The 23,963-nt window shown below is 47.7% G+C and overlaps 1 protein-coding gene across 2 annotated transcripts in view; it reads right to left on the minus strand.

The window, feature by feature from the left end:
• Positions 1 to 2,634: 2,634 nt before the first annotated feature.
• ASAP1 (ArfGAP with SH3 domain, ankyrin repeat and PH domain 1) overlaps positions 2,635 to 23,963 on the minus strand; it is a 312,941-nt gene continuing 291,612 nt past the window's right edge. The window contains exons 24-28 of one of the 2 annotated variants that reach the window (XM_023728200.1): positions 19,651 to 19,720; positions 16,669 to 16,727; positions 8,665 to 9,164; positions 6,453 to 6,575; positions 2,635 to 5,325 (exon numbers count right to left, since the gene is read on the minus strand). In XM_023728200.1, the coding sequence (XP_023583968.1) occupies positions 5,251 to 5,325; positions 6,453 to 6,575; positions 8,665 to 9,164; positions 16,669 to 16,727; positions 19,651 to 19,720 (827 nt within the window). In that variant the 3' untranslated portion in view covers positions 2,635 to 5,250. Of the gene's footprint in view, positions 5,326 to 6,452; positions 6,576 to 8,664; positions 9,165 to 15,983; positions 16,728 to 19,650; positions 19,721 to 23,963 lie in introns of those variants that run through there. The other variant, XM_023728199.1, reaches the window with a different exon arrangement.

Consider the following 23,963-nt stretch of genomic DNA (forward strand, 5'->3'; position numbering starts at 1 on the left):
TTGCTCTGAAGTTCTCTTTTCTCTGGCATTGCTTCTCTCTCTCCTAGATCAGCCGGAACAACCAGGTTGCACCAGCTCCATTTTGACCGCGCTAGCCCAGCCGTCGCCTCCTCTGGCCGGGATCATCACAGCAGCCTCCCAACCTGCCTCCGTTTCACTCTTGCCCCACTACATCCACACAGCTCTAGAGCAGTTTTAAAACAAGCATCACATTGCATGACTCCCCTGCTCCAAACCTTCTACACATAAAACCAAACCCTTGTCACGGAGTCCATTCTGACCCATAGCAACCCTACAGGGCAGAGTAGAACTGCCACACTGGGTTTCCAAGGAGTGGCCAGTGGATGCAAACTGCCCACCCTCTGGTTAGCTGCCGAGGTCTTAACCACTGTGCCACCAGGGCTCCAAGCCCTCCACTGGATCACTAATGTCCTTGCATGACCTCACAGGCTCTGTGTCTGGCTCCTGACTACCTAAGGAGCCCTGACAGCGCAGTGGCCAAGTGCTTGGATGCTTAACCAGATGGTTAGTGGTTCGAATCTACCAGCTTCTCCGTGGAAGGAAGAAGTGGCAGTCTGTTTCCCTAAACAGCTTTGGAAATCCTATGGGTTTGGTTTTTATGTTTGTTTCCAACTACCTGTGTTCCCATCGGGATACCCACCTGCCCCCTGCTCATGTCATTTGTCTCACTAGCAGCTGCCGCCTTCTTTCTGGAACACCCCTGCCATTTTGCTGCCTTGGGGCCTCTGTCCTTGCTTGCTGCTCCTCCTGCCTGGAATACTTACCCGATAGCCACTGGCTTATCTCCTTACTTCAAGGAGTCACGGCTCAAGTGCCAGCTCCCAGATTCCGTCCTGATCCTGCGTTATTTCTCCTTAGCATCTATCACTCTCTGACACTGCATGTCTGTTTTTTGGCCAGTCTTCCCTTTAGGGGTAAGCACTTAGGACGGTACCTGGGACATCACAGGTGCCCAAGGAATAGGTGAATAGAGGAACACAGGAGAAGGAAACAAGATGGCTTCCTTAGTGCGAAGCAGCTGCGTTAGTCCCTAGATCTGCCAAGTCAGGAGGAGTGACCAAAGCAGCAGACCCGTTAGGAGGTGGCCGTGAGTATAAGGAACATGGTTTCTGCAGTCAGGTGGCCTGGGTTCAGATCCTGGCCCTGCCTCTTCCCAGGTGTGCAGCCATCTGTGCGCCGCGACTAGCTGAGGGACAATGGGGCATAGGATCTGCTGCCACAAACGTGATGCAGTTAGAACAATGCCTGGCCCGCTGGATGCACTCTCAAGTTTAGCCCTGTCATCATCTCAATCCGTTAGAGACGTGAACAGGTTTGTTCTTGGCTGGAGCAGCCTTTGCTGCATCAACAGCAGAAGAGCTGATGCTTTGATCCGGCGGCCACTGGAGCTGGCTTCAGGTGGACTTGGATACGGGCCCAGGATGATTCCTTTTTTTAAGCAGGTGAGGGACATGATTAGGTTTGTTATTTTAGGTCACTACAAGGATGCATTCAAAGGAGCAGGGCCTAAGGCAGGCAGATCCTTCAGGAAGCCTTTGTATCCACGCAGGCGAGAGATGAAGCGTCCATTAGCTGAGGTACAAGGGGTGGAAGGAGGAAGGTGGATACGAGAGGTTGTTGGGAGGTAATTTGCAAGACTCAGTTACTGACTGGCTCTGGGACGAGAGCAAGGGGAGTCCCAGGTGATTAGCATGGTGCCCTTTACCCGGAGAGCAGGTCGGGGTGCTGTGAGGATGATGAGGTTTACCAGGATTGGGAGAAGGTGCTGCAGCTGGGCATGGAGATCACCCAGAAAGGGACGCTCCCAAAGATCACAAAAGCCCAGTGGGCCTGAGATGGAACCCAGGCAAGGAAGGGAGATTTTTTTGTTTGGGTCCTGGCTGAAAACCGCCCAGCAGTCTGAGGTCCCAGACAGGCCCAGGCTCCTCAGGTGTGAGGGGTGCAGCCGCCCCAGGCTGCTGGCTTTACAAGCCAGGCCAGGCCAGGCTTGTCTGTTCAGCCTACCACGTGTGGGAGTGGCGCATCCACACCTGGGCACTCCTGTAGGGCAGGAAGCCCATTAGCCCCGAATTCCCTGGTTGTTAGCTGCCACCCAGCTGGCCCTTGACACCTGGTGGCCCTGTGCACAACAAAAGGAAATGCTGCCCAGTCCTACCCCATCTCCATCCCCAAGACCGGTTGTGGACTGAACCACTGTGATCCACAGGGTCTTCACTGGCTGATGTTTTCCACTGGGTCGTTGAAGACTCAACAAGAGAGTGCAGGCAAATTGCCCGACTTTGGTGGTGGGACCATGGTGCCAGCTACATGATGACAGCAAACGTGTACCCAGCACCCAGTCTATGCAGCCTGTGTACTGACGTCTTCCCATGTAATCCCACCACACGCAGGTGAGCCCTCCCCCTTCTTCCCGCCCTGTCATGTGAATAGGAGTGAAGTGGGTGCTGGGGGTGGGGGTGGGAGGGGACCAAAATGCTGAGCAAAGTGCTGGACATTTACTGTCTCCAAAGGACTTGGAACGACCTGTGTTACCTACACCCGAGGCAACTAAAGGAAGTCTCTGTTGCGTCAGAACAGCAGCCGACAACTCACAAAAGGGCCTGAGCTCAGGTGTTTGGGATCAACTGAGAGTATGTTTATTTAAAAGCAGTTTTAAATATTAAAAAAAGTAGAAATGAACACATACAGTACTGAAAAACTGTCACATTAAATACATGTGAAATGACAAGCGTACTGATGGCTGAGCTGAATATCCAGAGGAGAATTCGGAACTTAACTCGTGGCACCGTGGGGTTCCTATACAACACATTGAAGTTCTAGGCAATAAAAAAATAAATAGCAATTGCTGTTCAACAGTAAAATAAGACACACACTATTTGCAGAACATGACACTCCCCTCTGGGGGAAAGAAAAAAGAACTAATTAGCTTTTTTTTTTTTTCCATAAGGTTCCATACCTTCAAAATACTATATCATATACAAAATTGCGGATAGTGGCTCACTGAGTTTAAGAACAATATTGGATTTAAACTCAACCAAGATCACCAAAGGTATCTCTACCTACTTTTCCTATGTCCCACAGTAAGCTGGATTAGAGAGAACTCAAATTCCTGATGGAAAACGAAAACAAAACCAGAAAAAAAAGGAGGGAGATTCAAAAAACGTGTTTGTGTAAGTTGTGCCGCTCAAGGGAAAAAATAGTAAGACACTGACTCCATGTAATTTTACACACAGTTTAATGGTTTTTTTTTTAAACCAGTTTATGTGGAGATCAGTTGAAAAGAGTCTAGACCACAAAAATGAGTAGTTCTTTGATGTAGCTTAAAACATGTGACTGAATGAGGTGGGACACCAAGTCACCTCAGCCCTGACTTCCTGTTGGGACACCTGTGTGACTTAGGTGCCGAGGGTGGCCTCAGTGCTGGTCACCCACCCGCACGTCCACTCCGCCTGCCCTGACCCCAATGAAGCGACCGCTGACAGTCACTTTCCAACAACAGCTGATAAAATACTTGGCAGGGGTGTCATGCAAGGGTTACTTATTAGCTGGTTGAGTCAAGGTTTTCATGGTATTCACTTAAGCAGAACTAAATTCCTATTCACCGAGCACTCTGACTCTATGAAAGAGGGCCTTTCCTAAGGGTGTGTGGCTGGGAGTTGTGCTTCTGTGAAATGAACGAGTCTCCCTCATTGCCAAGACTATCTGCTTAAAAATGGGAGTTTTCTGTGCTGTTGCCAAGGTAGTGTGTAAGCAAATGTAACGCCAGAACCACACATGAGCCTCGGAATCAGAACAGTCCCACTGACCGTGGAGTGCAACTACTGTATCCTTTCCCAGAGTTCAAACGGATGTGACAAGACTGTAACACTCACTATGAGCTCAATGGTCTGATGGACGCGGCCGGACGAACAGAAGGACGAGAGGGAGAGACTAATGGCAGGAAGCGTGTCTGTTCACAGTGCAATTCACAGCAGCGTTCAGAAACTGGGTTATGAACTGACTCGAAGGTAACATGTATGTTGGCGAGAGCTCAAGATTGGAAAGGATATCTACAAATGTGGTGTAATAAAGATCATGGGGCAAAGGGTTGGTTCCAGCACCTGGGTTCCATAATGGGGAAACCGTGAGAAAGGCTGCATTTTAAATTCTTCGTCTTCTTGAATAATCTTCTAAAAGTTTAAGTTTATTGAAGAACAAAACTAAGAAAATAATTTAAAATGGACTCCTTGTATACTCTGCCACAGTTGAGGGACGCTTCTTCCTAACCCGCTATGTCAATTCAGACTCTGGAGGAAGCCAAACGACTGACTAGAAACACATACTGCTGCAACCTTATAGTTTCTGCTTTAATGGCAATCAAGTTTAAAAAACGTACAGTCCACCGATCCGTACTATTCCTTTATAAAAGGCAGGTTTCGGGTAAGCTTCTAACGCATGCATAGAGCAAAGCCTAATGTTTTCTGGCGGTCTTGGTTCCTGAAAGTTAAACTTCATCAAATGTGTTTGAAACTTTTGTCAAAATAGTCATGAAGGACATGTTATTTCTGCATAATGAGGTAATATCTCAGGGGTGGGCACTCACTGTAAGACAGGAGAAATCCGCTCGTCTACACTTGCATGAGGGCGTGTGCACTGTAAAATGCCACCAAGGGTTCTGGGTCAGTGACTGTTTTGCTGAAGGAATAACATTTACTTTGAACTGAGCACTTCTCTGTAATAAATACCAAAGTTGGTGTTTGGAGCTGTAAACTGTGTACGCAGATAACTACAGGCTGGTCTGTCATGGAGCTCAAAGTTTCACCTGGAAAACAGAACCCACCTCTTTGCTAATGTTGCATTTTCAGTAACACAACTGAGAATACTGCACTGTTAGGAACAGTCAATTCTAGGCCTTTCAATGGTTGCTGGCGACCACTTCTACTTGCAAAGCCAGCAGTTTGTATACTCCTGTTTGTCTGCTTGTGAAACAGCATAGAGAGAGACGTAAGTGCTAGATGCCAAGCATGGCTTTGGCAAACCGGTAAGGCGCGCCGGGTTCCAAGGCTACCGTAATACTGGCAAAGGCAGAATACCACAGGATATTTACACACATACTACGTTCACCTCCGGAGGTGGCCCTTGCGTGAGTTTGGGGTTCTGTAACAGCAGCTATATACACGTGGTGCATGGGGTGGCATGGAGGCGGCGTCTGCAGGAAGGATGTGGACAATCGGGAAGGACTGCTTCCTGCTAGTCAGACAGGATGTGCACGAAGGACACGGGGAAGACCCCCTTCCTCTCAGGCTGTCCTTCGATGTGCCCAATCTGCAAGGGAACAGAGTCGTCAAGCAGGAGGCGGCACGCAGTCCCTGGGCCGGGCTGGGGGTCGGGGGGCCCTGCTCACCCTTCACCTCCCTGGGTGGACTCTGCCAATGATCAACTACAGACCAGCAGGACAGCGACCACACACAGAACCGACAACACGCTCAGCACACTCACGCGGGGCTCGCTCACTGCACAGCAGCAGCCCCGAGGGAGAACTTCTTATCATCCTCATTTTATCGATGAAGGGACAGGGGCCCAGAGGGGTGGAATCACCCACCCACGTTTCTCACAAAGGTTCCTGGCTCCAGAGTCCATGCTCTGTACCATGGGGCCTTTCTAAGTGGGTGCCCTTAGACAAATCTCACTAAGCTCTTCTCTTTAAGATAGGGCCTAAAAATCCCTTCTTCCTGGCTTGTTGTGGGCTCACGTTAGAAAAACAAAAAAACAAAAACACACACACACACACAGCCCTGATGGCGTAGTGGTTAAGCGTTAAGGTTCCTAACCAGTTGGCAGTTCGAATCCACCAGTCGCTCCTTGGAAGCCCTATGGGGCAGTTCTACTCTATCCTACGGGGTCGCTATGAGTCGGAACTGACTTGACGGCAACGGGTTCCCAGGTATACACACACATTTGTGTGTACACACACGTACAGTGAAACCTGTGAGAGCTGGAACTCGATGGGAGACTGCCTTGCTTTTCTGGGTCTCGCAAGTTTTTCACCTCTGAGTTTTCCTTCTCTGACAGGTTTCCTTCTCTTACGCAGGTTCTGACTTTTACAGGTTTTACTGTGTGTGGGGGGGGTTTGAGCAGATACCCACACACGTATGTATATGCATGTGGGTCTATGAGTGTATACACACATGTATGTGTGTGTATATATATACGCACAGACACATAAGCATGTATGTGTATGGAAAGGGCTGCTGTGCATGGAGCACTTGTTTTCCAATTGCTTTGGGGGAAAGGATACTGTGAAAGTTTGAGGTTGAGGGCGGCCGATGGCATTTTACTGCCTGCTGCATAAGCCTTTAAGCCGTGGCTTCCTGCGAACATTTTCTGATGACCTCAGTGAGATCGGTCTCACTGCATCCACGGATGGGCGCGTGAAGCACGTTGGTACGTACCCACCACTCCTGGTCCTCCTCGCCCGTGACGATGATCACCTCTCCCTCGATGAACGTCAGCTCGTCGTCATTGTCTGCCTGGCAGTCATAAATGGTCTTCACACGCCTCACTTTATTTTTCCCCTTAAATAAAGAAGTTGGGTTTCAGCTGAAAGAACAGACGGAAAGGGAACAAGGACACGGGGTTCTTCCGTTTACGAGCTGGGAGACGTGGGGTCATGACTTAAAACTCGCTGCACCTCAGTTTTCCTCAACTGTGAAAGGGGGAGAAAAATGTGGCGCTGTTTGTGCTCTCAAGACGCGACCGTCCCTTTCTCTTCCTCTCGTGTCAGCATAGTGTCCCGTGGCAGAGGGCAGGCATCACTGAGTTACTTTCATCAGAGAGCAAACAGCATGGGAAGGGATCAAAATTAGGCTTCCCCAAAAACCATGAAGCCACTGCCCTCCCCCACCCACAACATCAGCTTGCAGCGGTGACAGCAGAGTCTAAAAATGTTTTTGGGAAACATGATGTAAAGCAAAATGTGCAGCTTCTGCATACTGTGAAGCATAAACACATTTCTCTGTTCCTTCATACAAATGACTATGTCGGAACATGCTGGTTGAACACAGCAGGATCAGCCTGGGGTGGGAAAGATTCACGGGATGCTATGCAGTTCCCAAAAAAGTTTCAATTTTTGGTCAGTTTTGAGTTGGGTTTTTATTCTTTGGCCTTCCTGTTCTTGGCAGACAAGAAGATTGAAAATGGAGAAAGCACCTCCTAAGGGACGTTTTAGCAGCCAGCTAGTTAAACAGTAATAAAAAGCCAGCTGTCTCCGTAAATGTTTCAGGTCAAGTCCCTGGTGTCTCCCTTTGTCACCCAATGATCCTGGCTACTCTTTGTAGCTCCCTTCTGCGACCTGTGTGGTGGGGTCGAGGGGCCTGGCTGAACCACGGCAGTGGTTTCAATCTTCTCAGCTGGGACCTTGGGGGCAGCCGAGAAGGCCCACGATGGGGTGTCATTTATAGCAGGGAGGATTTAATGAGATACCAAAGCAACTGGAAAGCAAGTAGCATGAGTTGCTTACGTTTTGCTGGTGAGGCCATCCATGGTGCTTGGGAGACACGGAAGGTTTCCCTCTGGATTATTAAAAGCATCCACCACACTAAACATGGCGGGCTCCACTCCATGGGAGAGTGGGCTTGATTGTTTTACCTTTCCTTTAGTACTGATGGAGTCCCTGGGTGGTGCAAATGGTTAAGGTGCTTGGCTGCTAACTGAAAGGCTGGAGGTTCAAGTCCACCCAGAGATGCCTCAGAAGAAAAACCTGGATATCTGCTTCCAAAAAATAAGCCACTGAAAACTCTATGGGGCAGAGTCCTACTCTGACACACCTGGAGCGACCATTACTTAGAATCCACTTGACTGTCACTTTTTTTGTACTGATGTTTGACATTATTTTTATACTGAAGTGTGAGTGGGGACAGAGCTGTCACATACAACAGCAGGTCTTCTGGTTTCCCCCCATCACCTGTCCTCCTCAAGCTGGGGCGGGGGGGCAAGTGCTCTGGAGGGGTGCAGTGGTCTATGGAATAAATAGCACATATCTTCCTTGTGCATCTCATTTCCAAAAAGATTTGGGGGAAAAGAGGTAATCTTTATATTAAGATATATTATGGAATAGAAAGCATTTCATGAAAATGACTGAATGTGAGACTTCAATGCGATTTTGGGTTTGTGGGCATCTTTTTGGGATTTGCCTCCAGTTCCTCCAGGAAGAGGAAGTCAAGCCCTGACTTAGAAGATGCTCGAAGCCTGACAGGGAGACTGCACTCTTGTGACTGAGGGAAAGGACGGTTTCATCCCTGAGGTCCCCAGGTAAGAGCTGCCCCTCAGTATGTGCTCCATGCCAGCAAGTGCTGCTCACTTGTCACTGCACTGAACTGTCCATGAGCTCAGTTTCTGTATTAGCTCTTCTTTGAATACAGGAAAACTGAGTCTCAGAGCAGGTAAATAACTTGCCAAGGTCATGGGGTTATACCTCACACTGAAGCCAGGTCTTGAAGCCTGTCTGTTAGTCTCAACCAGCATTCTGGATTCTTAACCACTAGGCTCCACTCCACCACATGCTTGACCCAAAGCAAAGTATAGCTTGTTAGCAGAGCAAACTCTTGATTTCCCTTGTCTAAGTTGAGCACATACCCTCCTACCCGGAAACTGGTGCCCACCCACCGTATTGATCTTTCTGGGCAGTGGTACAGGCGTCTCCGGCAGAGTGGGTGTGAGGTCGTTGGAGTCTTCGGATGCTTGCTTTTGGAGGGCGTCTCTGGACTGCACGTTTGGGGAGAGATCCACAGGGTGTGACTTCTGAGGGATGTCCAAGGGCTGCTGGGCCTTGGGCGAGACCTCTCCCACCTGGGATTTTGCTAGCAGGTCTCCCAGCTGTGGCTTGGGGGGCAGGTCCTTCATCTGTGGCTTGGGAGGTAAGTCTGAGAGCTGGGGTTTGGGTGGCAGGTCACCCAGCTGTGGCTTGGGGGGCAGTTCTCCTGGCTTAGGTGGCAAATCTGCAATTTGGGGCTTGGGGGCCAGTTCTGTGGGCTTTGGGGGCAGGTCTCCAGGTGGTGGCTTCTGGGGTAACTCTGCCAACTGGGATGATTTCTGGAAGATTTCGGGTGGGACGTTGGCTTTGTCTAGGGAGAGATGATGGCTGGTTTCCGTCTTCCTTAGTGCCACTGAGGGAGCAATCACAAAGAGGGGACTCAGTGGAACAGAACACAAGGAGGGAAGGGCTGCTCTTCCCCGTCAGTCAGCGGAAGGAGACACTGCCACCGTGAGGAGAACGGATCTACGTGAGCACCTGGCATGAAGGACCGAGGGTGAGGGTCAGGCCCAGGCCCAGGCCCAGGCGGCCTGTTTTAAAAAGACAGAAATTTAGAGCCTGGCAGAATCCATACCACAATCCATATGATTTCATGCCTCAATCATGCAGGGACAGGATGGCCAAACTAATCCAGAATTAAAACAAACGAACAAAAACAAACTAGAAACACAGATTATAGAAAATTAGAAAGTACAGAGTTAAAAGAAAACTTTTCCACAAATCTATCATTTCAATGTAGCCATTTAAAATATTTTGATATATTCCTTCTCGGTTTTTCTATATATTTTCTATAGACATAGCTTTTATCCTGTTTTTACCTATAAAATGTTTTAAGAAGAGAACTTGCTGTGTTATTAAAAATTCTTTATTAGCAGTATATGATTTTAACTGTTACATTCTATTCCTTTCTGTAGCTAGACAAAATGAGGGCATTAGCTTCATAATTTGTTACTAATGCCCTCATTTTATCTGATTCATGAAACATACAAGACAAAAGGTACAGTTTTTCCTCTCACCATCCCTTCCCCTACCTGCCCGAACTGATGATATTTTTGTGATTTCATCATCCATGTACTAACAAACACACCTGTGCTTACGAATATCTTTCTTAAAAACCATTAACGGGGTTTACAATATGCACACTGTCTGTAACTTTTTTTTTTCACTTAATATTTGGAGACTTTCCAAGCCAGCTCCTCCTTTTCCCTGGAATGGCTGAGAGCACTCCATATCATGGGGAGGCTGCAGTGGGCTCACCCATTTCCACAGCTCTTTATACGGCTCTGTGCAGTAGCACTGGGGACACAGAGAGTAGTTATGACTCGATATGTCTCCAGTTCTAGATCCACCACTTACTAGCTGTGTGACCTTCGGCAAATTACACAACCTCTCTTTGCCCCACCTGCCTCATCTCTAAAAACACAGCCTCATAGGGTTGTCATGAGGATTATGTGAGTTAACATACGAAAAAAATTTACTAACAGGATGTGGCAGGCTCTATTATATAGGAGTATTATCGTCATCATCATTATTCAAAACGGTTCCTTGAGGCCAAGATTTATATTTTTACTCACTTTTGTCACTGTGGAGCCCTGGTGGTGCAGTGGTTAAGAGTTTGGCTGCTAACAAAAAGGTCAGCAGTTCGAATCCACCAGCAGCTCCCTGGACACCGTATGAGGCAGTTCTACTCCATCCTATAGGGTCGCTATGAGTCAGAATCGACTCGATGGCAATGGGTTTAGTATTTTTGGTTTTGTCACTCTGGCTCCTGGCACAAGGGGCTAAGCACATAGTAACCTCTCTGTGAGGAAGTAGCTGACTCAGCCACATCAAACCAAGGATTTTATCTAAAAATATAAAGTATTCAGAAAGACAGTCTCACAGTTAAGAAAAAAAGAAAAGATATAGTCGAGTGCTGTAAACTGTCACAAGCTGTACTAGGGCGGGCTCTGCTCATGGCCTGCCAGCCACATCTCTTCCAAGGAAATCCAATTCAAGGGCATACCGCTCACACCCTTGAACTTCAGCTGATGTGGCCTGGCTCAAAAAGTTGAACGAGGCCAGTCAGACCCCCCTCTTGGAAGATTTAAAACAGAGTTAAAAAAAAAAAGGCCTGAGGAAGGCAGAAATGAAGGAGTGGCTGGGGATTCCCCGATGTACCTTGCAAGCACAGCCATGCGTGAGTCCCACTTACGGGGAACAGAAACCCTGAGCAGTCACTGTGTACCCCAACCCTGAAAATATGCAAGCCTGTGCACCCGCACTTCCGACTCTGGAATTTATCCTGAAAAAAATAATCAAAGACACGCACCGAGATGTCTGTGCTGGAGTGTTCAGTGCGGCATCATGCAAAATGGAAAAACTGCCAACCATCTGCATGTCTGAGTACAAGTGCTTAACACATCACGGTGCCGCCCGCTGGAATGCTACCCAGCCAGTAAAAGCTGGGGCACAGTCATGTCATGGAAAATGGTTTCGACTTACTATGTGAAACAGAATCAGTTTGATAGAATTTTTTTTTTTTTAAATATGAGTATAGAAAAAAGACTAGAAGAATATACCAAATTGGTTATCTTGGGTGCCAAGACTTCAGGTGGTTTATATTTTCATTTTTTGGTTATCTGTATTTTTCAAACACTCTACAATGAAATGTGTTACTTTTATAACATGAAAAAAAAAAAAAAAAAGGAAAGTGATCAGCTCTCCTTTAGGGGAGCTGTCTAACCCATGGCTATTTTACTTCTAAGCCGGCTTTGACTTTTCCTCTTTCTAGTAAAGGTCCTTTCTGAACTGCATCCTTACACTCTGAAGGGCAGACAAGCGAGGTTTCCCAAGAACTGGATTACAGAGGAGGACACTGCTAGAGAAAAGCACATTAAGAAAAGGAAGGACATCTCAGGACAGGGGGACTGCTGAGTAAACGGGGACCCTGCACTCAGCGGGAGAGCGTAAATGCTGAGATGGCAAGTAGAAAAGGCCAGGCTGCAGAGAAAGCCGTGTGTTCTCAGAAGGGGTCAAGGAGCTGTGTTACAGTGGGAATTGTGGGTTCCTTTTTTCATTTAAAAAAGTCTAATGTTTCCATAATATTGCTTGTTATCAAAACAGTGCTTTTAAAAAAGAGCTCAACTGTAGCTGTCTGTCTCCAGTCAAGAAGGCTTTAAATGAGCCCTCCTAAAAGGTACGCAAAAGATTTAAAAAATGGGTGAAGCTTAGGAGGGGAAGGAGGGAGACCTGGCCAGGACACAGAGCACGTGAAGATGCCAGCTGGGGTGGACACCTGGGGGAGGGCAGGGAAAGGTGCCGCAGCCCCTCCCCTTCCCTTACAGATGCTCTCTGCCCCTAGGGAAGGGGTCAGAAGTACACGGTGACACCCCAGGGGAGACTCAGTGGTCTGATGGCGGCCCCTAGGGGAGGAGGGGGTCAGAAGTACACCATGACACCCCAGGGGAGAGACTCCAGTGTCTGATGGCAGTGACTGTGCGGCCAAACAGGGCTTAAACCACCAGGTGAGCAAGCTCCCTGGCTCTCCCGCTCAGAGCCGCAGGCCGGGCCACAGCCTCTCCCTATGCACTGTCCCCGCTGGAAGTGACAGGATGTCTAGGGGTGGATGGGTAGGTAAAAGATGAAACAAGGTTAGGTATGAAGTGATCATTGTTGACAATGGATGATAAGTATCTGGGTGGGGTGGAAGAGCTTCATTACACTATTCTATTTTTGTACAGGATTATGGGAAATCTCAAATAATAAAAAACACACAAAGAGAGGAAGAACTAGAGTGGAGAAGTGGGTGGTGGTCGGAGGGAGACAGGCCAAGACAGGAGCTGTAGCAGCACCTGTGTCCTCTGATGGGACAGTGAGGTGCTGGCTCCAGTAGGTGATGGAGACGGGCCAGGCGCATCATGCAGGGTCTGCCTTCATAGCACGGCCGCTGCTTCCTGGGTGCCGAGTGCAGGTGGTGATGGCAGGGGGTGGATCATGGCCTGAGTCACTGAGAAAACAGGAGCAAAGTCCTCCGCTGAGCGAGAGGGTGGGGGATGAGGGACTGGTGGTCTGAGTGGAAAAGAGAAGGTGTGAGTAGTCGTCTAGGAGAACAGCAAGTACGTGGAACCAGGTAGGCCTGCAGGGCAGTGCTGAGTACCTCTGAGGTCAGTGGTCATGAGTTCAGAGGCAGATCAGCTGCTCCCCAGCCACATTCTGTCAGGGCAGTCAGTTAAGTGGATGGAACTAAAGCAAGGGCGGGTGAACACTTCATCAAAGAAGACATTCAAGCGGCCAACAGACAAATGAGGAAATGCTCGCAATCACTAGCCATTAGAGAAATGTAAGTCAAAACTACAATGAGATACCATCTCACCCTGGCATCACTGGCATGAATAAAAAAAACAGAAAATAACAAATGTTGGAGAAGCTGCAGAGTGACTGGAACTCTTATGCACTGCTGGTGGGAATGCAAAATGGTACAACCATTTTAGAAAATGATATGGTGCTTCCTTAGAAAGCTGGAAATAAAAATACCATATGATCCAGCAATCCCACTCCTAGGAATATATCCTAGAGAAATAAGAGCCGTCACACAAACAGACACATGCACGCCCATGTTCACTGCAGCAAAATTCACAACAGCAAAAAGATGGAAACAACCTAAGTGCCCATCAACAGATGAACGGATAAACAAACTACGGTACATACACACAATGGAGTACTATGCAATGAGAAAGAACAATGATGAATCTGCGAAACATCTCACAACATGGATGAATCTGGAGGGCATTATGCTGTGTAAAACAAGTCAATCACAAAAGGACAAATACTGTATGAGATGACTATTATAAAACCTCATGAAAAGGTTTACACACAAAAAGAAACAATCTTTGATGGTTACAAGGGAGGGGAGAGGAGGGAGTAACACTAAACAGAAAATAGATAAGTGCTAACTTCGATGAAGGGTAGGACAGTACACAATACTGGGGAAGCCAGCACAACTTGACCAAGGCAAGCTCATAGAAGCGTCACAGACACATCCAAACTCCCTGAGGGACTGAGTTATTGGGCTGAGGGCTGGGGACCATGGTCTCGGGTGACATCTAGCTCAATTGGCATACTATAGTTTATAAAGAAAATGTTCTACATTCTACTTTGGTAAGTAACATCTGGGGTCTTTCTTAAAAGCTTGTGAGCGGCCATCTAAGATCCTCCATTGGTCTCACCCTGTCTGGAGCACAAGGGAAAGATTATTTCAAAGGACTAACGGACCACAACTACCACAGCCTCCACCAGACTTGAGTCCAGCACAACTAGATGGTGTCTGGCTACCACCACCAACTGCTCTGACAGGGATCACAATAGAGGGTCCGGGACAGAGCTGGAGAAAAATGTAGAACAAAATTCTAACTCACAAAAAAAGACCAGACTCACTGACAGAGACTGGAGAAACCCCGAAAGTATGGCCCCCAGACACCCTTTTAGCTCAGTACTGAAGTCACTTCTGAGGCTCACCCTTCAGCCAAGGATTAGACAGGCCCATAAAACAAAACGAGACTAAACGGGCACACCAAGCCAGGGGCAAGGACAAGAAGGCAGGAGGGGACGGGAAAACTGGTAACAGGGAACCCAAGGTTGAGAAGGGAGAGTGCTGACACGTTACAGGGTTGGCAACGAATGCCACAAAACAGTATGTGCATTAATTGTTTAAGGAGAAACTAACTTGTTCGGTAAACCTTCGTCTAAAGCATAATTTAAAAAAAAAAAAAAAAGCAGAGTGCAGTGAGGGAGTGGAGGGGGAGTGTTGGAAGCGATTTTAGGGATGGACCAATGTAGGGCTAGGAGGGAAACAAGGACGTGAAGGGGATGAGGGACAGTGACCAGGTGGTGGCACCCACTGACACATCCCTGTGGGGACTAAGCACTGCTGGAGTTTGGGTGCTAGAGGAATGAGCCGGAAAGGCAGCTGGGACGGACTGAATGGTGCTGTGTGATCAACAGGGGGAAGATGCCAAAAACAAAAAACAAACAAAAAGCCCCAAACCCATCGCCATGGAATTGATTCTGACTCATAGTGACCCTATAGGGCAGAGTAGAACTGCCCCATAGAGTTTCCAAGGCTGTAAATCTTTACAGAAGCAGACTGCCACATCTCTCTCCTGTGGAGCGGCTGGTGGGTTCAAACTGCCGACCTTTCGTTTAGCAGCCGAGCACTTAATCAGTACGCCACCAGGCGTCCTTAATAAGGGGATCAAAATCAAATCCGTTGTTGTGGAGTCAATTTGACTCACAACAACCCTATAGGACAGAGCAGAACTGCACCATATGGTTTCCAAGGCTGTCATCTGAACAGAAGCAGATTGCCACAGCCTTCTCCAGTAAGGCAGATAATGCCTGGGAAACTTCTGTCAAACGTCTCTGAGACCAGGACAGATCTTTGGGCAGAGGTTAAAAGAAAAAAAATCTGAGACACAGACTCACTAGGCCCAGGGGAAGCCTTCCTTTCTATTCCATGGAGGCTGACTGAGCAGCCACTGGGGCTTCCTTCATCTCACTGCGGGGGGCCTGGCTCGACCAGTCAACGCTCCTCCACATACATTACTTTGTGGAAGAACTGTGGAAAGAGGTGAATTTCAACATCCCACCCAACGTTTCTACTCAAAAATGGCAGCAGAGCACTGGGCCGGGGTCAAACGTGTGGTGGGCTCCGGTCTTCCTGCTGCCCTGAACTCCTGTGAGGCCCAGTCTGCATCTGACGGGCTCGTGGGGATCAAGCGAGCCCAGTGCTGCTGAAGGTGGCATGCCCCTCTAAAGCTAACGTACTGCAACCAGATAAAGGGAGGACTATCATTCTTTTTATTGTTTCCCACACAAAAATTAATACATACATTGTTATGCGACTCTAATTGCTCTCCCCATACTGTGACAGCACACTCCTCCTTTCCACCCCGATTCCCCATGTCCAGTCAACCAGCTCCGAACCCTCTCTGCCTTCCCATCTCACCTCCAGACAGAAGCTGCCCGTTTAGTCTCTTGTATCTACTTGAGCTAAGAGGCACACTCCTCATGAGTATCACTTTATGTCCCACAGTCCTGTCCAATCCCTGTCTGAAGAGTTGGCCTCGGAAATTGTTTTATTTCTGGGCTGATAGAGAATCCAGGGGCCATGCCTTCCGGGGTTCCTCCAGTCTCAGTCAGACCATTAAGTCTGGTCTTCTTACTAGAATTTGAGTTCTGCACCCCACCTTTCTCCTGCTCCATCAGGGACACTCTGTTGAAAGAGACCACTATCATTCTTGCTGTCATAAGGAGACTGAAATTTTGGTCTTACAAATGGAAAGCTTGTTCGGGATTAAAGAAAATTTGGTCAAAGAGCTGAGTGTCTTAGTTTGGCACAGGAGCGGCGGCTAGAGACACTGCTTTCTTGTACTTCGCGGAGCCCGGGCCCTTCTGCTTTGCACTGCAGATGCTGCCCCACCGGCGGGGGGCTTTCTGAGGCACGATGTCATCCTGCCCCCATTTTACAGAGGAGGAATCTGAAGCTTGCTCAAGGCCACACAGATCGCAAGTGGTGGAGCTGGCATTTGTTCCCAGGTCTCTCTGATTAGGTTTGCAAGAAGAGAAAGAATGGTGCCCACAGGCTATATTAATGCATCTTCTTAACAAATATCATGTTTTTAAGAAAAACTACGATGTTTTGCTAATCACAGAATTTAAATTTATAAATACCTTTTCTTCATTTAGCAAATATTTATTGGGTGTCTACTATGTGGCATTTGGGATAGGTCAATGAGCACAAGAGACAAAGATCCCTGTCCCTTGGAGGACACAGTGACACTTCAGTTACATGCGAATAGGAATAAGATACATCTTACCTTTCTGAGGTAGTTTAGGAAGAACTCTTGGACCAAGGGCAGTCTTTGCAGAACTGGTGCTAATTAACAAATAAGAACCATTTAGGATCTAAAATATTATAGTATCAGTACCCATCACCCTCCCACTGCCACTGAGTCAATTCCAACTCAGAGCGACCCCACAGGACAGAGGAGAACTGCCCCACTGGGTTTCCAAAGCTGTAAATCTCTATGGAAGCAGAGCGTCACATCTTTCTCCCAAGGAGCCATTGGTGGTTTCGAACTGCTGACCTTTCGGTTAACAGTCAAGCGCTTTAACCACTGCACCACCAGGGCTCCTAACAATATTATACAAGGAAATCAAGAGAGTTGGCAGAATTATCTAGAAAATACTTTCAAAATTCCTTTAGCAAAAGATTATAATCTATTTTCCATAATTCAAAGTTTGTCTGGCTGGGGGTGGGGGTGGGGGGAACAGGGTTAAAAACAAAACAGAAAAACCCCTCTTAGTGATAAAGCCTAACTCCTCCTCTTCAAGCCTTTCCTAGAGGTAATGATGTTTATCAAAGCACTAGACACTGTAAATCATGACCCCCAACGTCAGCTACAGCTATTACACAGAAGCAGCTCACCTCACGTGGCCCTGCAATATAACTCTTCATCTATGTTGTCAGTAAGGACACTTAAGGGGGTGGGTGGGTTTTAAGTGGCTTGCTGAAGGTCACGTGTCTGGTCAGTGGTGCAAGTGGAAATTTAGGCCTAGCTCTGCTTCCAAAGCTCTTGCTTCTTCCACTGTTTCTAGGTGCCATCAAGTTGATTCTGACTCACAGTGATCCCATGTGACATAGTAAAGCTGCCCCATAGGGTCATCTCTATGGAAGCAGATCGCCCGGTCTTTCTCCCTCAGATCCCTGGGTGGGTTCCAACTGCCAGCCTTTTGGTTAGCAGCTGAGCTTTCAAGCATTGCGCCACCAAGTTCTCAGATCTTCATAGTCTTTCCCTTCTTTGGTGGACTTGTAAGTGAGTGGGGGGGGTGAAAAACGCCCAAGTGCCTGCAACAGGCAAAGGCCAAGACCATGTTGTCTGAATAATCAAATGTTAATCCCTACCTCCTGCCACACTGGAACGCCACTGCTGCGGTGGCATCTATTAGCCAGAACCCACGAGGGGTTTATAGCTGTTCTCAGGACACCCACGAGCACTGCGGATCCAGAAAGCAATGGACCACAGTGCCGGAGCCCATCTGCCAAAAACCCCCTTTTAATATCTTGTATTTCCTTTTTTGTTTTCTGGTGTCCTAGCCTAAGATTTGGCTTTTCCCCCAACTTTCTATCCCAATTACATTTTTTTTTTGTTTAAAAAAAGGAAAAACTAAACCAACCAAACAAAAAGAAGTCAAGGAAAGGAGAGGATATGTCTGCGTTCCCTTCTGTCCTTCCTAGTCCTCAGGTCACCCTGGGTCTTAACTGCTTTCCTCGACCCCTGCGAAATCCCACTAACCTCAGGGATAACCCACTGCCCTCGAGTCGATTCCGACTCACAGCATCCCTATAGGACAGAGTAGAACTGCCCCGTATGGTTTCCAAGAACTTTCTGGTTAGCAGCTATAGCTCTTAACTACTACGCCACCAGGGTTTGGGCTCCTGGAGGATGATGTCATTGAGACAGAGCCATTGCTAAATAAGAAATGGTGAGTGTGAGGAGATTTTGCTTATGATTTCTTTTGGAATATGTTTTTCCAGTGCCCTGCCTCAGCATCTTTTCCAGAAGCACACCTGCCAATGACTGATCTGAGCACCGAGATTATTCCTGGCTATGTGACTAAAGCAGAGGCCTGGGGTTTCAGAAACCCTACACAGAATGCCCCGGACTGACACTGCGTGTGGGTGGACCTGGACTTCCTGCTAGGAACACGAGGCCTCTGCTGCTGGTGATGCTGTGTGCATACATGTGTGCATGAGTGTGCCTGGGGTGAGGCTGAAAACATAACGAATCGCCAATGCTCTAGTTTACAATCAGCTTGACCCAGTTTAACAACCTTTTTATGAGCCTTTATCTATGTCGGACACTGTCTCTACTCTGGAAGACCACCAAAACTTCTGTTTCAAAGCGACCCTCAGGGCAGGGATGAAGGAAGAGAACTGAGTGAGGAATGAAAAGCAGGGCATGTGGGGAAGGAAGGAGTGTGGGCCTTGGAGAACGGGCAGATCTGAGGGTCAGCTCTGCCATCTACAACTGTGTGACCTGTACTCAACCCCTCCGGGCCTCCATGTCCTCATCTTTAAAACTGAGGATGGTACTAATGGGACCCACCTCATGTTGGTTGGAAAGATTAAATATGATAGTGGTAGTAAAGGAAATGAGGATTTTGTGCCTTTATCTTTGCTAAACTCTGGAAAGTCTCGGTCTGGAAGTGGCTCTGTGTCTCCACCTCGGCCTCACGCATCGAGAGAACCCTCTGGGTTAGGATGGGATAAACACTGCCCAGAGAACAGCTTCCACAGTACCCCGTCTGAGTGAATGGAAGGAAGAAAGGAACATAGCTTTCAGTAAAGCCTAAAACCCTTCAGACAGGGAGACGAGAAACAGTCATATTCATATGTGTGAACGTCTCCGGATATCAGATTTCCCCAAGGAATATCTTTTCATTCCCAAGTCTGCAAAAAGGAGCCAAGAGGCAAAGTAATAAAACAAAATTACTTAGTTAAAAAATTAAAAACTCACTGGAGCATAACTGTTAAAGATGCGTGTAGATCCCTGTGACCCACCCTCGGGGGAGTGTAAAGCAGGACAGAGCAGAGCCGGGCCCTCAAAGCACGGTCTGCAGACTGGTGCTGGCGAGACCACGTGCTGAGGGCAAACACTTCCTTTCTCGTCATGGACCAGCACCAGTTGGCTTAGCACACCTAAACAGCATTGGGAAGGCTGCTAAAACCCATTCCCATACTTCTCTCCATTGCAACTCTGAGCCCAGTGAGTGACAGAAAGTGCTAGGGGGCTTACCTTGACTGCTGAGAGAGCCCCTCAAACTTATTTGCCGTCTTGCTCGAAGATGATGGACCCACATCGTTACCTACAGGGAAAATCAAATGTAGCAGTCTGCATCTTCAGACACGGAAAAGGAACACAGGGATATGTGCATTTGGCAAACAGAGCAGGAATCTCTCAGATTCCAGAAAGGCATTTAAAGACACAACCCAGAACAGTAGGCACCTCTGTCGTTAAAACAAAACAAAACTAAGCCAAGTTCTGGGGCTTTGACGACATGCTTATTGTTATGAAAGGAGTCTGTCTAAGAGGTGGGCAGCTGGCTCCTAGGGCTCGGCTTCCTAAGATGACAGGACCTTGGTGATGTCCCATGGGCTCAAGATCTTGTTCTTAGCAAGGGGGCAGAGGAAGAGGAGTAAAATTCCAAGTTCACTCAGTGGTTCCCATGTCAGGAGACTTTCCCAGTAGCCATACTTAGAAGAAACATCCAACTCACAAGTTACGTGTGTGTGTATGTGTGTGTGAGTGTGTGTGTGCGTGCGTGCGTGCGTGTAGGCGAGCACTATTTAACGGAGTAGTAATACTGGTCATCTCAGATCTCAGTCATGTATTTAGTCATCATTCATTCAAACATCAACATTTATTAAGCACCTACTGTGTGCAAAGCACGAATATGGAGCAGGAGCACAAAAGTAAATACAATGTTGTCACTGCTCTCACGGAATATACCATCCAGCCTGAGAAATTCATACACAGCTGTACTAATAATGTGGAATGAGTAGAGTTGGTTACTATAAAAATGCAGAGAAAACAGTGTCTAAAATCTAACCGGGAAGAGGGGGCAGGGAACACTCTTTGGAGAACATGGCATCTGAACAGGGAGAGCTTTCTAAATGAGGGAGTAGCAAAGCCAGAGGCACGAGGACACTGTCCAGGAGAAGGTAAAAAGACTGGTTTGAATAAAAGGGGGCTGTTTTCTGTGACTCATCACACAATAAAGGGCAGTCCTGGGGCCCTATACTGGGTTGAACAGTTTCCCGTCAAAATTCATGTCTACCTGGAATGTGTGAATGTGAGCTTATTTGCAAATAGGGTCTTCGTACATGTAATCAAGTTAAAATGAGGGCACACTGGATTAGGACGGTCCTTAATCCAATGACTGGTGTTCTTATGGGAGGGAAACTGAATACAGAGACACAGAGGGAAGACAGTCATGTGAAGACGGAGGCAGACATGGGAGTGATGCACCTACAAGCACAGGAATACCACAGGTTGCCAACAGCCACCAGAAGCTAGGAAGAGGCAAGGAAGGATCCTTCTCTAGAGCCTTTGGAGGGAGTATGGCTCTGCTGACACCTTAATATTGGATTTCTGGCTTTCAGAACTGCGGGAGAATAAATTTCTACTGCTTTAAGCCACCCAGCAAATTAACAGAGGCCCCAAGTTACCAGGTGCCTAGAAAGGAATCCTCTTGAACCTGCAGGGTAAAACTGTCTCTGTGGCTCTAGTTCATTTCCTTGCCTGCCCTCCCAATGACTGCTCTGGAGAGCCACCTTTAGCAGACTCCCTTCCTCTGACCGCCCTGCCCAGAGGCCCAGAAATGCGAAGGCAAGGTGAAGGAGACAGGAGTTGAGAAAAGGACTTAACTGATCATCACGCAACCTATCTGCTCAACAGCATCAACAGCTGCCCAAATGCTTTCACATCAGTCCTGTCATCCTACCTCACAACATGAGAAACTGGTGTTATTATACCCATTTTAAAGATGAGGAAACGAGGGTAAGTGAATGAATGGCTTCAGGTCACATGGTTAAATGTGTACTTAGGAGCCCTGAGCTCAGTCTATGTGCTCTTCATTGCCCATCATATTCCCCAATAGTAACAATAACAGTGACTTCCATTTACTGAGCACTTACCGTGGTGGCGCACTGGTTAGGTGTTTGGCTGCTAACCAAAAGGTCGGCAATTCGAATCCACCAGCCAGTCCCTGGAAACCCTATGGGGCAGTTCTACTCTGTCCTATAGGGTTGCTATGAGTTGGAATTGACTCAAGGGCAGTGGGTTTGTCTTTTTGACTATGAGTAAGGTATCGTGTTAAGGATCATAATATGGTTAATTATGCTTATAAGATAGGTAACAGAATCCCCTCTTTTATATATGGAAAAAACACAGAGAAGAGGTAAAGTAACTTGCCCAAGGTCAAGTAGCTGGTAAAGGTCAGAGCAGGGCCAAAAGCTGGGCAGCTTGCCTCCAGGTCTGCACTCTGAACTACCACACTCTATCACATCCCAACTCTGTCAGAGCAGGGAGGAGGGGGTCCTACTGCCCCTCTGGAGAGAACGTGTGGTAACTCTTGGTATATCAATGCAAGAAGAAACAAGCAAAACTGGAGTTACCAGGACCAAAGACTTTCAAGTTTAGTTTTGCTTAATTTTAGTAAGATATTCCTTCAAGTCATCAATACATTTCCAAGAGCCCATAATTTAATACTTGAGGACTTCTTTGGAGACTTCTTACTAAATCCTCTGACTGTGCTGTGATTCCCTTTAAGGCAGGCATTTCTTCTCAGCTCCATGCTCACCCCCGAATCTCCAGGGCTGGCTCTCAAACCTCACACCTTCAGACTGAAATGAGCTGTATCAATCAAGATGTCAAAGAAATCCCCATGTCTGGGGAATAAACCACTGCTAATTCCCTTTCTAGGCAGTAAGCATTCCAAGCAAGTGATTCTTAACCCAGTTGTGTATGGGAATGGGAATGCGAGACCCTCAGGGCTGCGAAGGCCCCGGCCCTGCTTGTGGTCCCCCACCTTGCTGTCACACATGCGACTCAGCGTGTTGGGGCTGCTGCCCGCTACCCACAGGCCCAGATGCCCAAAGTTCTTATTTAACCCTCCTCTCTGGCCACTCGAGGTGACTCTCTGATCTCCAAAGACCATATGCGTTTTTATGGTCCTTCTGTCCCTTCTGCCTGGAACGCCTGTTCTCTTCCACTCGTGGTAGAAATTCCTATGCAACCTTCAAAGAACATCTCCAAAGCCACTGCCTGAGAATTCTTCCCTAGCCAGACCTGACCACTCCCTGTTGTGAGCCCATGACCTCATCAGGCAGGAGAGGTCAGGACTGTAGATTTGGTCGCCTGACAAGGCTGGTTGTGAATTCCAGCTCTACCACTGACCAGTGGGTATGACACTGGATTAAACTGCTTATTCTGCTAAGCCTCAGTTCCCTCCTTTATAAAATGGGAATAATAACCGCACCTATCACACTAAATGGCTAGGAGATTAAAAGAGCAGCTATGGAGTGCTGAGAACAGTGCTGGTCTGCAGCAATCACCGCACAAGTGCTTGTTACTATTACTCACAGCTCTTTGGGCAAACAGCAGAAATGAGGAGGATTTAGTCAGTGTGTGAGCCCTCCAAGGCAGGGACGCTGCCTTGCTCATCTTTGTGACCCACTTCCTAGCACGGCTGGGATACGGACGGACCACAGTGCTGACTCGGCAGCTTCTCTGCCCGCGGCTTGACTGAAATCTTGCACACCTGGGTGGGTAGTCATCTTCTCTCTCTCTCTATGTAAACAAATGTTTATAAAACTTCCAGTCTCAGCGACTAAAGATGAGGCACACAAGTGACTTCCCAGAGGCCACTCAGCTAGGGACTGGTAGAAACTGATCAGAACTTGGGCCTCCAGTGTTCCTGCAGGGTACCTGATGGCTTATTGTGATGTGCACCACAGACACTTCTCTGAATACTCGCCAAGGACAGGGGGCCCAGGGGAAGACACTCTCAGGTGTTAATTACAAGACTCTCCAGTGTGAGAACGGAGTTCATCCCCTAACCACCATGAGGGTCAGTTCTACTTTTTTCTTTGCTCTTCTCGCCTGTAAGGACCTCAGAGAGTCAAATCTGTGGTCCACTTGCAGCTACTGGATGTGACCTTATGCTATGCATTTTGATGACATCACGCTCCTCGACTTGATCTTACTTTGCTACCTTTATTCACTTTTTGTCCTCATTTCCTTATTATCTTTATTCTGAATTGTTTTAAAATATGTCTTGGTCTGTTAGAAGGCAGGTTATAAATAAATTTTACCTCAAAAGGGGAAGTTTAAAGAAGTGCCACTTCAAAAATCATAAAGTCCCCACAAAACCCAAATCTGCCCACAGGCCTATTTGTTATCTGATCAAACGAGTGCCTTAGAAGTCTCCTGGGACGGATGCCTGAATTCATCACAGAGGCAAGCTGCAGTAATGTGAGGCCTGGGCTATTTTGGTGCTGTGGACACTGAGGTTCTGGCAAGGAGAAAGCCTGGAGTGGAGCACTGCC

This window comes from Trichechus manatus, unplaced genomic scaffold, assembly GCF_000243295.1.
Source record: "Trichechus manatus latirostris isolate Lorelei unplaced genomic scaffold, TriManLat1.0 scaffold00022, whole genome shotgun sequence".
In the NCBI taxonomy this organism is placed as follows: domain Eukaryota; kingdom Metazoa; phylum Chordata; class Mammalia; order Sirenia; family Trichechidae; genus Trichechus; species Trichechus manatus.